This window comes from Cottoperca gobio, chromosome 7 (assembly GCF_900634415.1).
Source record: "Cottoperca gobio chromosome 7, fCotGob3.1, whole genome shotgun sequence".
Lineage (NCBI taxonomy): Eukaryota > Metazoa > Chordata > Actinopteri > Perciformes > Bovichtidae > Cottoperca > Cottoperca gobio.
Genome location: NC_041361.1, coordinates 6,531,018 through 6,546,437, shown reverse-complemented (window position 1 = coordinate 6,546,437; position 15,420 = coordinate 6,531,018). Strand labels below are relative to the sequence as shown.

The following is a 15,420-nucleotide window of genomic DNA, read 5'->3' as shown; positions in this document are numbered from 1 at the left end:
CTACGACAACAACAACCCACAAATTTGCGGTTATATAAAGTGTTGATTATGAGGGGGCTAAATTGCGGTTCGCTCCCCCTTATATTTCGAATCGCACGCCAAAATATGATTGAAAATAATAAAAATTAAAGTATTATCTCTGGTTCCGTTCTCTGGGAACAAATGTTAAAGTAAGCTGTCAACTGCTTGATAACTTCAGAGAGTTGCTAGGCGACAGGAGCGGCAAAATGTAGGGGCGTGAACAACTGGTGACGTACCAGGAAGTCCCCCGTAGACCGGACCGTCTCATTTCGTAGACCTGCTCGGTTCAGCCTTCGCGGAGAGGCTACGTCCTCCGAAGGCTGCAGCCCATCAATTGAGACACAGCCCTCATTTCAACAGAACTTAACTTTTCTGATTGAGGGTGATTTTGAACATTTTGAAACTAACGTTAAATAACACCTTTCATGCAGGTTACCTGCATCAGGGCAGCTTTTAGTATTATTTGTGCAAGATCTTATGCTTGCCTAACAATTGGTCATTTTTATTGAAACCCCCTTTATACACAGTTTCCTTATTATCAAAGAAAGCATTTGTTTATTATCAAAGAGGCATTTTATTATAAATGAAGAGACATTTTTCATTATTATTAAGGTGACATATTTTTCATTGTGAAGGAAATTGTGATATTTGTTTCTCCAAGTAAATATTTTTATCTAGTTTATCTTCTTCCCAATTAGCTGAAATCCAGGGAACCAGTACTGCCACATATTGCTTGTCTCGTTTTAAGGATGTCATCATCAATTATCGATGTGATTGTATCGGGTGTTTGAGATTTTGCTCCCCTTTTGATTTGTTGTTACAGCCTGTGGCTTTAGTGTAAACGATGTAAATGGCTATGATCGAAATGTTGTATCTCTGATCAACTCAGTGCTGACAAGATGCGGAAATTCTACTTTTTCTATAACTTCATGCAGCAAATCATCCAACACCAAGTCTAGAGGTCACTGAGACAAAGCCAACACTGGTATAATTTACAGGTAAAGCTGTGATGTATGGCGTTTCAGATGGTGATATGAACACAGGGCTGTATGTTAGAAACACCTCACCAGTCAGCACATCAGAGCTGGATGTGTCTCGTCCAGCGGCTTGCAGCTGTTGGTTCTCCCCACTGAGAATGACATGTGACTGGCAGAGCCCACTTTGCAACACATAGAGTAAATGATAGACCTACTATTATGTATGTTGAGTTTACCATACACAAGGTTATACATAATGAATCAAGTTAATATTGACCATGCGATTAAAAAATAAAGAATGACGACCATATTCTAGCTGCTGGAGACAAATAACTTCTATGTGACACAGTTGAGTCAACATGAACACTCCCAGCACTCAGTACTGAGATGTAATGGGATGGAAAGCTGCCTTTCATGCACTGCTATCCAGGCCACTGCCCTCACAGCCTGTGGTAGAAAGCCAGTTACTGTACTTTATTTAAAAAGGCAGAAAACACAGAGAGCCGGTTTTCCCCTGCAGTGGCATGTGTTTCTCACCTGATCCCTCCTCGCTCTTTTCCAAACTGCAGACGCCACAGATATTTGCATAACGTAACATTTAGACATTGACAAGGGTTTCTTTCACGGTCTAAAATCAAATTTGTTTGGCTTATTTTTAAGGACATTAACCTAATAAATGTCAGCTTTTCAGGGACAGGGAAGGAAAACAATCTTGTTTACAACTTCAACTTACAAACTGCAATGATGAAATGAACATTTCATGCCTAAAAGAATACCACAAAATGATGTCTCAGCTCGTCAAAAAAAAGTCTATGCAACAACAACAATGAACCTATTGAGAAGTATACACATCTACAATAAATTACAATAAACTGTGGTGTGTGTGTCCTTTGTGAAAGTGAGGTTGATATGTCAAAAGGTGCAACTCTCGGGTTCGGATGACTTCCTCACATTGATCATTCAGGTTTACATAAAGATGATGGAAGTTGCATTGGTTTAAAGTTCCATTAAAAAGTGACAATGAAACATCCCCTACAGGTGCAAACATTATAATAGCACATTTATGTACTGCTGGGTAGTTTCATCTATATCATTGCATTATATGCTATAAATGAATTATTTGTTTCGTATCTAAGTAACTAAATGCATCTACTCAAGTAGTGCATTCAAGTACAATTTTGAGGTACTTTAATTGAATATTTCCATTTTATGTAACTTTAATCCACAGAGGGATTACTCTTCTACTAAATGTATCTGTACATTACAGGTTGCTTTGCAGATTCAGATTAACACACAGCGTATAATCTATGTTCTAAAATCAACAAATAAAACATTATGCACTATAAATAACTAAATTGTCGGGTTGTATAAAGTAGTTAAAATAAAATTGAACAAACCTTAAGTAAATACATGTACATTGTGCTGATAATATTTATGCTTTTATAGTTAGGTAACATTTGAATTCAGGATTTTTATTGATTTGTTTTAATTTTTTACAGTGTGGAATTAATAGTAATAATTTTACTTTTACCAACATCATCATCAGAGAATAAGGCTGAGTTTTCTTAGGGCCTACTACTACTACTACTACTACTACTACTACTACTACTACTACTACTACTACTACCACTACTACTACTACTACTACTACTACTACCTACTACACTACTACTACCACTACCTACTACTACTACCACCACTACCACTACTACTGCTACTACTACTACTACTACTACACTACCACTACCACTACTACTACTACTACTACTACTACTACTACTACTACTACTACTACCACTACTACTACTACTACTACCACTACTACTACTACTACTACTACTACTACTACTACTACTACTACTACTACTACTACTACTACTACTACTACTACTACTACTACTACTACTACTACTATCACTACTACTACTACTACTACTACTACTACACTACTACTACTACTACTATTACTACTACTACTACTACCACTACTACTACTACTACTACTACTACTACTACTACTACTACTACTACTATTACTACTACTACTACTACTACTACTACTACTACTACTACTACTACTACCACTACTACTACTACTACTACTACTACTACTACTACTACTACTACTACTACTACTACTACTACTACTACTACTACTACTACTACTACTACTACTACTTACTACTACTACTACTACTACTACTATTACTACTACTACTACTACTACTACTACTACTACTACTACTACCACCACTACCACTACTACTACTACTACTACCACACCACTACTACTACTACTACTACTACTACTACTACTACTACTACCACTACCACTACTACTACCTACTACTACTACTACCACTACCACTACTACTACTACTACCACTACTACTACTACTACTACTACCACTACTACTACTACTACTACCACTACTACTACTACTACTACTACTACCACCACTACCACTACTACTACTACTACTACTACCACCACCACTACTACTACTACTACTACTACTACTACTACTACTACTACTACTACTACTAATAATAATAATAATAAACTATATTTCAATCTTATAAAATCTAAAATAAAGCACTTTCAATCAGTTTTTAAAGGAATGCTAAAGTTTTGTTGAGCAAATTAATGCAATTACATTATAATTTCTGTTTGAATTTGAACCAACAACCTTGATAAACCTGCAGCTCTGCTGTCTTCAGATAGATACTCGTCTCTGTGGTGCAGTTCCATTATTTATCAATACAGACTAAATGCTGGAGCTCCTGTGGGTATTAGACGCGGAGATCGCTGTAATCCATTTGGAAACGCGTGCAGAGAGGAGCTTTAGGACCCGGTTGATATGGGGTCGGGTAGGATTTTCCCTCGTGGAGTAGCAGCTGGACGCATGCGTCCCCCCTTCCCACTATTCTCCATCCACAGCACAGGAGCGAATAGAATGAACTTGTCGCGTTACCTGCTTAAAGGCGCCGCCGGTAGTGTGAACAGACCAACCTGCTCATGGGACAGGTAAATGCTTCTTCTGCAAAGTTTTAAAAAAGGGGAAATACGCGAAAGAGCAGGAGACATAACTAGGTGATTAATGAGGAGAAGAGTCTTTGAACGTAAAGCGGGCATTCAGGGAACGGATTAAATCCCATAGCGAGGAATCAGAGCGCGTGTTGTTGTCCAAGATGCGGAAACAACAGCAACAACAATCTGGATTTTGATCCATTGGGATATTTACACGCTCTCGCAGCAGCATGCCTTGGATCAGGAGAAGGGTGGAAATGCCCCAATTTGGAGTGACACTCAAACACCCCGAAGTTTTCCGATTGTTGGGACTATTTCTGTGCTATGCATCGGCTGGTTTTTACACCATTCCGCGGAACTAACGGGTTTGGTTTGGACCTGAGTCACTATGTCAAAAGTCATTCAGAAGAAGAACCACTGGATCACCAAAGTGAACGACTGCTTGGTTATCCGGGGCGCGTGCGCGGAGCTGAATGTGGATCTGTGCGGTGGAGCTGAGAATGGAGAGTTTCCTTATATCGGGCAAGTTAGGGAGGATGCTGTGGTGTACCAGGACGGTAAACTCTGTGAGGGGGAGCTGCTCCTGGAGGTGGAGGGGCTGCCTGTGTCTGGATTACCCCTCTATGACATTTTAAATGTTATTAAGTTCTGCAAAGATCCCGTCAGGTTGAAAACTGTGCGTCAAGGTAAGAGAAATATGAAATATAACTTGTACAAGTCCCCAGTACTGCATGTGTCTGTGCGTGTGAGATAAACACTCATGCACTAAACAGTCCCAGTGGGAGTTGTTTTGTAATTGCCATGTGGCACAGCAAATATGAGCACATAACAAAATGGTGATGTGTGTGATGTAGGGCAGAGGAGTGCCTGGTGCATGCTTGCTGCTCATCTTCTCTTCCACAGCAGCCTGGAGTTTTCAACAGGCTTTGACATGAAGCTGGCCTGACAGTCCTCCTGCCCTCATTTGTCTAACATTGCTAAAGCCACTCTGGGTCAGACCCACGGGGTCACAGATTAGGCCATTTACAGAGACTGCAAGCTCCAGAGCTTCATCTGCACACCCAACGCTTACAGCACACACCTTCTACTGCCACTTCTTTGACATGTGAACTTCTGATCTCTTACATTCTCTGCTTCAGGCTTTAAAGGCCACTGTCACATTATGTGGCTTGTTGTTTTATCTGCTGATAGTGATGTCCCATCTGCAGTTTAACAATTCACAGGGCTTTTTTCAAGGGTGGCAACTTTCATTATCGATGAATCTGTGTATACTTTTCTTCACTTAATTGACACATAAAAGCTCAAAAATGGCAATATCAACTTCACAAAGTCCAGTGACGTCTTCAACTGTCTTGTTTTTTCCAGCCAACAGTCCACACCCTGAAGATATTCAGTTTACTATGATATGGGACAAAAGGAAACCGCAAATCTTACCATTTGAGAAGCCAGAACCAGAACTCAATCAACTACTTGATTGATCAACTAATCGCTTCATCTCTACTTCTTCCCATAAAGTAATGTTGTTTGTTAACTGATGGATGCTTTGTTTGTGAGAGCGGGACACCACTCATGGGCAACTGGGGTTATTTCTGGAAGTGCTCCCTGTGTGTTGGATGAGCTTGACCCACTGCCCCTCGGGTCTGCTGCATCTGCATCTGTCTGAGACACGGCTAGAGGGAGAGGGAGAGGGATACAGCCACTGATTCAAACTTTCTTCTCCAGTGTACTGTGCATGCTTTTTGTTGTTCTTCCTGTTGGCCAAATCTGGATGTTCTGTGATGCCTGAGTGAATGTTGAAATACATATTTTTTAAATTTCAAATCAGAGGCATTTGTGTATTTCACCTCAAATGTGTCTTTTCCACACGCGCTCGCGTTCACTCCCCTCGCTCACACACTGGCACAATATTTGACAAAGCTTGCAGTCCTTCGTCTCTTGGGAAATCATTAACTGTGTTATATAACAGCGGTTTAGTTTCAGTGTAGCATCATTGCGTTTCTATTGTATTGTATGTCCATTTGTGGCTGCAGAGTGAACACTTGACCTCTGGATCTGAAGTCACGACACCTGGGACAAGAGCTCAGCACTAACACGGATTTGTGTTTGCAGAACAGGCGTTTGTTTGACATACGATCAGACCAGGCTTGCAGCATGGGAAAACAGTTTTCTAATAATTCTCCTTTGGAAGCACTTTCTACTTGTGAAGACTGCTGCAACACCTGGTATGTAGGCATAAAGTAGTCCCATGTCCTGAGCAGTCTTCATTGCTTTGTCATTAGTTTCTCACATAAGTCAGCAGATTGTCCTTGGCTGTAATTAAAGCAGGGGGATAATCTTCTATATATCTGAGTAGCTCACAAGACAAGACCTCCATTGTGCCTCACAGTCTGTTGGGCTTCCATGCAGAACCGGCCATGGATGGATCAGGTCTCTCTACTTCCCCCCCAAAGACCTGTGGGTCACATTACAGGAGGCCACATCACCTCAGTGGGTGGAAACTGTATCGGGGTGTGCAAGTAGGCAGGTCGTCGCTGTGGTATACTACAGCCCCACAGGTGTGTTGCTCCCACTGAGGAATGCAGAAAGAAAAAACACCTGAATGAAGTCTGGGCATTCCTGTGGTGGAAAGGTGGAATATTACACTCAGTGGTTTTGAGTAAACCCAGACTGTAAATAACACTTCAAATTGGGAAGGAATGACAGAAATGTGAGCGAGCTTGTTATATACAAAACAAATGATAAATTCAGTATTCATTTTGGAATTTTTTCAATAATCATCCCTGCAATGATTAGTTGACTGACAAATACTTGCCAACTATTTTTGATCTATTTAATAATTAAAGTAATATTTCATGGAAAGATTATGGAAAGTTTTATTCATTTGATTTTTGTAAGCTTTAGTGAAAGCAAAAGTAAACATTTTAGTCGAGTTTTCAGTTTTAAACTCACATTTTCAGTGACATTTGAGTTTAATTCTTCAACTTTTCTGTCCTCTGAGCATTTTAAAGGTTACAGCTGTTGCCATCTTTGTTGTGTACAGTTACCATTGTTACAGGTGTCGTTCTCATCTAATGCGATGCACTGTTTACTTCACACACACAGCGACCATGTGACTGCAGTGACACATCAGACTGACTCTGCTCAGTAAATACAGTTATCATTATAAACTCTGTTCCCCTGTTCTCTCCACGGATCATTCAGAAGCTGGATTCACTCACATGTTCACTTGTATATTTTCTTGGTTTTGGTTTAACATGAGAGGAGAAGCTAAAACGTAACATACTTATAAATTATTTGTTACGTTTGTTGTTTTTAGAACACCAGCATGCACCTGTTCCTTTCACCTCGTGAAATATCTTTGCTTCATCATGTCTCTCCCTCTGCACTCAGTTTAAAACCCTCTGGCTTATTCAAACGGAATATATATATATATATATATATATATACTCACAAAGTACACATTAACTGCAAACACACTCAATGACTGAAAGACATTCTCCTTTGTCCTCTCCAATGGGCTGGGGTCACTTCAAATGTAACAGCATAATTGTACTTTGTTTACAGAGGCCCAGGTGAATGATAAATAGCTTTAGGGAATGGCATCATTTCGAGGTTAAAGTACAAAGAGGGAGTACGTTAAGAGATACCAAGACTTTGACCTGCCAGTGTAGCTCTTACCGGTAATCATCAGTTCAATCCAGCTCACGGGTGAAAGGTTTTGTCTTTTTTTAATTTGAATGAATACCAGATAAAAGTGGTGTGCCTGTAAAGGTGCAAAGGTCGTGCATCAGGTCATATAATGTTGTTAGAAAGATACTTGTTTGTTTAAAGTAGAGCTAATTACAGTTTATGCTTTTGAGACTCAAATATGTCAAAAAACAGGTGTGAACAACACTGAGTTTTACAACTTGGACATTCTTCTTGGCATTAGAGTTTTTACCTTCTTAAGTGAACCACAAACCCCTCCAGCACCCAAATAGTCTCAGAGTTTATGGTGCTCTGATCATTTGGCCGGGTGTGTTTCTGATCTCTGGGACAAATGGCCCCTGGTCGCCTTAGATCTCGCCTTCACTTGAACCCAGCCAGAGAGAATCAGGGTTGCATGCTGGATGCCAAGCATTCCTGAGAGATGGGGCCAGGAGTTCACTGGTAAACCCTGATGAAACATCTACACTTGTATACCTCAAATTCTCCATTTTGTTACTGTTTCACGCCTCCTCTCAGGTCACTTCTGGCTTTACTCATCCCCCCGCTCACTCCTTGGCGACAGGTTTGTATAGTGATTAGGGAGACCATCTGTTTTATCATTCAAACCTTCAGGATAGTAAGCATCTGCTCTGCTGAAGTGTCCTTGAGCAAAACTTGGAATGCAACTCCAGGGTCACTATTAGCTGACCTACGTGTGGCCTCAGTGTAGGCAGCAAAAAGCAACTTCATGCAGTATCACAACACGGTTATCCTGTAGACAAGGAAAGGCAGTTAAACACAAATGTCACTCCCTTATTTAAAGTCGAATTGAAATTTGAATTCTACTTTCTCACTTTCTGTGTAAAGAAATATGAACCATTCTCTACCGTTATGCAAATATTAGCAGTTGAGCACATAAAGATGACCAGTTGTGGAAAACGTGATGGAGCAGCATTTAGCATTTATGATTGTTTAGTTTGAGGAGCGTTAAAGTATCCTTGTTGCTCCACACAGATCTGATGTTTTCTTCTGCTGCTATTCTAAGTCTCTTCAGTGAAGTTTGAGTCACATGCTTCATGTACATCATAATATTTTCATTAAGTCTCTTTCCATCGCACTTTGTTTTAATCGACACACCAACTTTTCCCCTTCAGGCAATTTTTTTTGATATTTTTAACTTACATTTTCTTTAGATGCACATGACAAAACAGGTGCATTGAAAAACACTTATTGTTGTGTTTGTCCCATATTACAAGCAAATACAAGCATTAGCTGTTTGTCTTTCATGGGTCCAGATGGCAATTAACCCGACAGTGAAAACTTAAAGCAACGAATATTCCTGTAACGTCAGTGCCTCGTATTTTACTCTGCGATACGAATCACTAGCTCTCTCTTACAGCTGACTCCGTTATGTAGAGATTGCAGTAAGTTGTGTTGCTGACATTGTGTCTCTGGTCTTTGCGCACGGTTAAGGAGGCTTACACACATCCAGTGGATGTAACGACTTTGTAGACACGCGTCTCTTCTGTTGTCCCAGAATGCATTTCTTTTATATTTTCTTAAGTGTCAAGACTTTGTGTCTTGATTTAGTGCAACCGACTGCATAACTATATCCCTAAAAAGCTTGTCAACGGCTTGCGACATGAATGCTGCGGATATCTCTTCTCCTCCTCTCTGCTTTTTACTTGTCCTTCTACATCACCGTCCCTTTATGAGCTCTGTGTTTCTGTTTTTTTTGCTATCAAATGTATGAACTCTGTGTGGCTTGTATGTTCTTATCTTTTGTTATGATCAACATTATTTGGCACAAACAGTGACAGAGTTTGACGTTGTTAGAAACTCTGGTATGGATGTCTTCAGAGGGAACTGTTTGTAAACATATATATATTTTTAAAGGTTTATACATTTACATATACATTTAGGAATTTTGCTTTGGTCTAGATCAGGGGTGCCCAAAAGGCCGAGTGTAGTACGGGTAGATCGCGCACTGTAAAAAAAAGAAATACATATATATTCCCCCAACAGAACTCTGCACCCCCTGAAATTCAAGTTTTTAGTTTTTTTCTTGCCTTGCGCATTCACATTCCCTCCTCAAATCTGTTTCGCTCCCGCACATACCTACAGTCAGAGACAGAGCGGAGGAAAGGAGAGGAGTGAACTACGCACCAGCATCCCCCTCCCCCCGTCACACAAACCTAGACAGGTAGATCACTTGGACCTGGTCATTTTAAAAGTAGCTCACACAAGCCAAAAAAGTGTGGGCACCCCTGGTCTAGATGGAGTGACTCGCTAACATTGCTAACAATGGCAGCATACCAGTGAAGGAGCAGTGACTCCACAAACAAGCAGCTCGTGTCATTTAAGCTTGAACAGACGGCTGTAATTCAGAGGTTTTGCCTCAGGTGTTTGTAACAATGAGGTTAGAATGGAACGCAGACCCGACGTGTAACAAGAAAAAAACATCAGTCCTGTGAATATAATACTCCAGCAGGCAGAGGCATTCATTGTTAATACTGCTTTCCATTCAGTTAACTGTAGCTTGTAACAGTGTTTGTTTTGTCACTTTTTTTTATTATCATACTCTATTTTGGCTGGGCATCAACATAGAGTATCAAACACAAAAACTGGCATCAAATGTCTGGTCAGATTTGTAATCTTGTTTACTTACTGTGAGATCAGATAGTTCCTGACTTAAATCAAAATTGTATTCTTTATTTCTATCCAAAGCTGTTTGTGCTTAGACATTTAACTGTCAGTGTTGTCAGATTGTGTATTTCTCATCATGCAGTTTGTTTATAAAAAAATCCTAAATGTGTGTAATGACTTCAGCTTTAAAGGAATGCTCCAGATGATAAAGGAGAGTCAATCAATGCCTGTGCAGTAGGTTCATGAAGAGAAACATTACTCCTCCACTGCATGCCAGTGACATTATCAGTATAAGCATGGACAGCCCTCAGGTCTTGTGTAGCTCACATGCATCATGTTTCACCTCTAACAGAGTCCTACATGTTCACCATGAAAGCGACAAATTGGCAGCACGTTACTTTACGTGGAAACGCTCGTCACTGACAGTATTTCGAAATGTGTTGTGTTGCAGCCCCAAAGGCATGTTGTTGCTCTACTTAAATGAAGTTCAGCTGAATTTATATCGTAATTGTCTGCCTACATGGCTCTCATTATGTGTTGATATTAAATACATAACACTGCTCTTGCTTTGAACTCGGATACCAGCATTTACCAAACTTGGAAATGCAAATGGGCTGCATTTATATAGGGCTTTTCACTGATCACTGAAAGCGCTTCATAACACATGTCAGCATTCACACACAGTGTCACACAGAGTCAGTGGCTACCATACAAGGTGCACATCAGCTCAGGATGTAGCGACATTCTCTCACGCTCACACACCGTCAGCCAGGCCATCGGGAGCAATTTGGGATACAATTTCTGGCCTCCGTCTTGAATGAGGTTTTATTGGGTATTCAGCTCATGTACATTGTTTGCATTGAATATTAATAAAAATTAAAATAACCTTTGTAGTTAATCTATCTACAGTGCCTCCACTACAGTGATGTGTGTGTGCATGTGCAATATGGATAAATAGTTGGCGCTAATTTCTTCTGTTGATCGACTAATTGATGAGTCGATCAATCGTGGCTTGCAGCTCTAAATTGAACTTGTCTCTCTAGCTCAATTTTTTCTTTTCATTCCTAACACCATGTAATATGAACAACCGAGTGAAACACTATAAATGAAAATGTGTAGTTACATCCTCATATTTTATTTAAACAATATTGCGTCACTTTTAAACACTTTTCTCTTCAGACGTGGTCGGACTACATGCCGAATGAACTAGTTCGTCCTGCCTGTCGTCTCCACCCAGCCGGCCTCATGATTGTTTGAATCCGGTGATCCAGAAAGAAAAGTATAGTGCTACAGCTTTAAGAACTCGCCATTGGATTCTCTCTCTCTCAGTCTATCTTACTCTGTCTCTCTCTGCTACACTAACATGCACGTGCAGTGACCTACACACACTCCTACTAAGTCAATCTCTCTCACACACACACACAGACACACACACTACAAGATAGTCTCATATAGCGGAGATAAATTGACATTTAAGCTGCGCTCCTCCTAGATTCACACATCTGGAAGGGATTACGCACCATTACGGGCTCCGTTTTATACACATGAATCAAGTTCTACTTTTAGTCTAGTTTCTTTGGTTTCATTGTGATTGTTGGGACCAGTAATTACACCTTCCCTAAGATGCAAATAGCAGAAACGTTCTAATTTTCTCGAAGGTCCTCTGTCATCATGCTGGATTTCACAGACTGAAGCAGGAGTTCATAATTTCTATAAACCTTGGTGTGTTGTTTAGCCGAGGTGAAAGGTTCGCAGATGATCCTTAGAGGATTTCTCATTCTGCTGATCTCTCTATCCCTCCTCCGCGGCCGTCAATCTCCAGAGATTCAGGTTGCTCATAAGCTCTTGAGAGGGCTGACCCGACCCTGCTCGGTTTACCAGTGTATAAAACGCTTTATGCACTATAGCCTGATATCCTGACACTAATAGTCACACTTTAATCTGAAAGCTTCTCACTGTATGTACTAGTAAAACATAAGAAGATGTATCAGTTTTATAACAAAATAAGTTGTACAGTAAAGCTAGAATAAGTTTGTGAGTAGCTCCAGCTTTAGCTTTACCCTTGTTGTACTTACTGACTCCACCAGTAGGTTGTGAAGGCTTTCTATTGGCAGGACGATACTTGTGAATATTTAATGAGTTATAGGGTTGCTAGTGAAATGTTGTAAGAGATTAATTCGCTCAGACTTTCTGTTTCTGTAATTGTTGTCCTGATGGGTCACACTTTATTTATCTTAACAGTGAGGAGGAAGATGAAGAGGGGTGGTTCATCTGAAATGTTTCTATGTGAAATACTTTTGCCAGAATATCCTCAAAGAGCTCATGTCTACTTCATTAAACAAAGTCCAGACTATTTGGTTTAGAAACTATGCAGCCTACAGTCCTGAGTGTACAAATACTTGCTGTTGGACAGTAAAGCAGTTTTGACTCAAACAGGTCTGTTTATCAGTCAATAACGGTGAATCAAAGCATGAAATATGATTTTATTAGACTGTGGTAAAGAGGCTGCATCTAATGATTTCTTTCAGTAACAATTAATCTGACGAATACTTTTTGGAAACGTCAGACAATAGTGAAAACGGCATCCAATTTGACGTCTTTTAGATGTCTTCATTGTCCGACCGACAGTCCAAAACACAAAGATATTCAGTTTACTGTGATATCACTCTAAAAGCATTTTACAACATTTCCTATTCTAGAGTGTAGAGAGCTTAAACATATTCATAGCATGTTGAGTCAATGGCATGTACTGTAAATGTAGTAGTCACTTTTGTTAAAAATAGAGATTCATATAGCTTTGTATATTATTCTGGTGGACTTTCTTATGTTTCCTTGGACATCTAAAAAGATGCATCTCTTCCTGTGCAGCAGAGGAAGTTCCCTAGCAAAGTGGGATAACCCTAATACTGTAGGTGTGTAGCACAGCAAATGTAAACACATTCATTAAATGTTCTTATGTTGGATCACTGTAATATGGCACCGGTTGGTAAGAGGGACACAGCTGGAGATGGTTGATATATTGCAGTAATGTGTCAAGTGAAGCTGTTGTCAATGCAGATGTAATGTCATGCACAGAGCCTTCATTATTTAGAGTATTTGTGAGTATAAAAATATGATGCTTAATCATGGTTTTTAGTCATATAGTTGCTTTGCGATAGTTCTGTTGGGGTTTAAAGAGGTGTAAACTTGACAGAGCAGTTCCACTTAACCTAAACCCGACCACATAAACAGTAGCTGGTGTCGGTAAGCAGAGCCACCTTTGATCTTTGAGGTTTGGAGGAACCCAACTAGTTTTCCCATGATCTGGTTCACAGAGTTTTCACCCTGGAAAATTTGAAACAGTTAAATCTGACAGGAGGAATGTGAGGACTGACAACTTCAGCAGGTGTAGAAGGTTCAAACACCTTCATGAGCCCTGTGTATCTGTTTGTACACAGTGTGTGTGTCCCAGCGTCCACATTATGTCCGACATTTCAGATCGTATATCTGCGTCTTGTGGCAGGTGGAAGGACGTCTCATCTAAATCAAAGCAGCTTTACAGGAACTTGCTTCCTCCATCTGATATTCTCATTACTGTCAAGAAACTTGTAGACTGTTCAGGTGTCGTGGTTTGTTAGTCACAGTAGCAGATAGACCACAACAATGAAGGTGATAAGTTGTTGTGAGGGAAGCCTCTCTGCTCTAGTGTGTCTGGCCCTGTAGCTTCTCAAAGGTGCACAAAGATGGTAGCTACTGGGGTAGTATAGTTAACAAAGCTTTAATATATGAAGAACAACATATATACTATAGTGTGTGTGTGTATATATATATATATATATATATATATATATATATATATATATATATATATATATATATATTTCATGTGTTTAGCAGCTTCCCACAGTCTGATTGATGTGTTGCATGTAAACAGCTGTGTGTGCATCTGTAACTCATCTGCATAAACCATTTCTCTGATGACTGGCACAGTGGGCTGATCAATCCTCAACCTGCCACTGTGACAGTTCTAGTTGTTTTCTCGAAAGAAAGCTGTTCTGTGGCATTTTCTGCTACACACAGGCTATACACTACCAATTGTTTCATCCCTACCATACTGTCAAATTGCTTGCGTAACCAAAGAATACATATAATCGTAAAATATACTCTGCCTCTAAATTACTTTGTTTATATTTTAAACTTGAAGGTCAGACTAAGCTGTATAATACAATAAGAAAAAACACAACACCTTTTTTTGATTCAGTCGATGTTCCAGATTTAATTTAGATAAAGTTTAAAAATACATTTTGTGAGACAGACTTCAGATTTGCTCAGACGATTTAAAAAACATCTTTAAAATAATTTTTTATCAGAAAATAATAATTTTTTATCAGAAAATAATAATTTTTTATCAGAAAATAATAATTTTTTATCAGAAAATAATAATTTTTTATCAGAAAATAATAATTTTTTATCAGAAAATAATAATTTTTTAGTGTTTTGTAAATTAATAGCTACTTTAAATAAGACAAGAGTCTACGGTCATGCTAGCGGCTCTGTCAGGCTGTACTTCAGCTAAATGCTAAAGTCAGTATGTTAACATGCTCACTGTGAAAAAGTTGTGAAACTTGATGTTTAACATGTTCACACTGTTAGTTTAGCATGTTAGCATTGTAACGTTAGCTAATTAGCTGTAACATCAATGTACCGCTGAGGGAATCTCATTAGTTTTAAAGGTATTTGGTCAAAGTGTTGGACAAATTGACATAAGATGAGAAGTCAGACGATCACCATTCATCCTGAGGGGGGCGTGTCTGTACCAAATTTCATGGTAATCCATCTGATAGTTATTCAGACATTTAGTTAAAAGGCACAATAGTGACCCTCATGGTCACACTAGAGGAAAAGTCAGAGGTCATCAAAGTCATATCCTCTGGGCACCACGGATATCTGAACCAAATGTCATGGCCATCCATCCATAGCTGTTAAGATATTTCAGTCTGGACGAAAGCGGCAGACTGACCAACCATCCCCAGAGCCAAGCCCGTAGTGTGAGAGTGCCAGAATAATGGCTGGAAATAA

The 15,420-nt window shown here is 39.6% G+C and overlaps 1 protein-coding gene across 1 annotated transcript in view; it reads left to right on the top strand.

Annotated features, from left to right (window-relative positions):
• Positions 1 to 3,949: 3,949 nt before the first annotated feature.
• Positions 3,950 to 15,420, top strand: part of LOC115010483 (membrane-associated guanylate kinase, WW and PDZ domain-containing protein 1-like) — an 86,094-nt gene continuing 74,623 nt past the window's right edge. The window contains 1 exon segment of the mRNA XM_029435053.1: positions 3,950 to 4,715. Coding sequence (XP_029290913.1) covers positions 4,418 to 4,715 — 298 coding nt within the window. The 5' untranslated portion in view covers positions 3,950 to 4,417.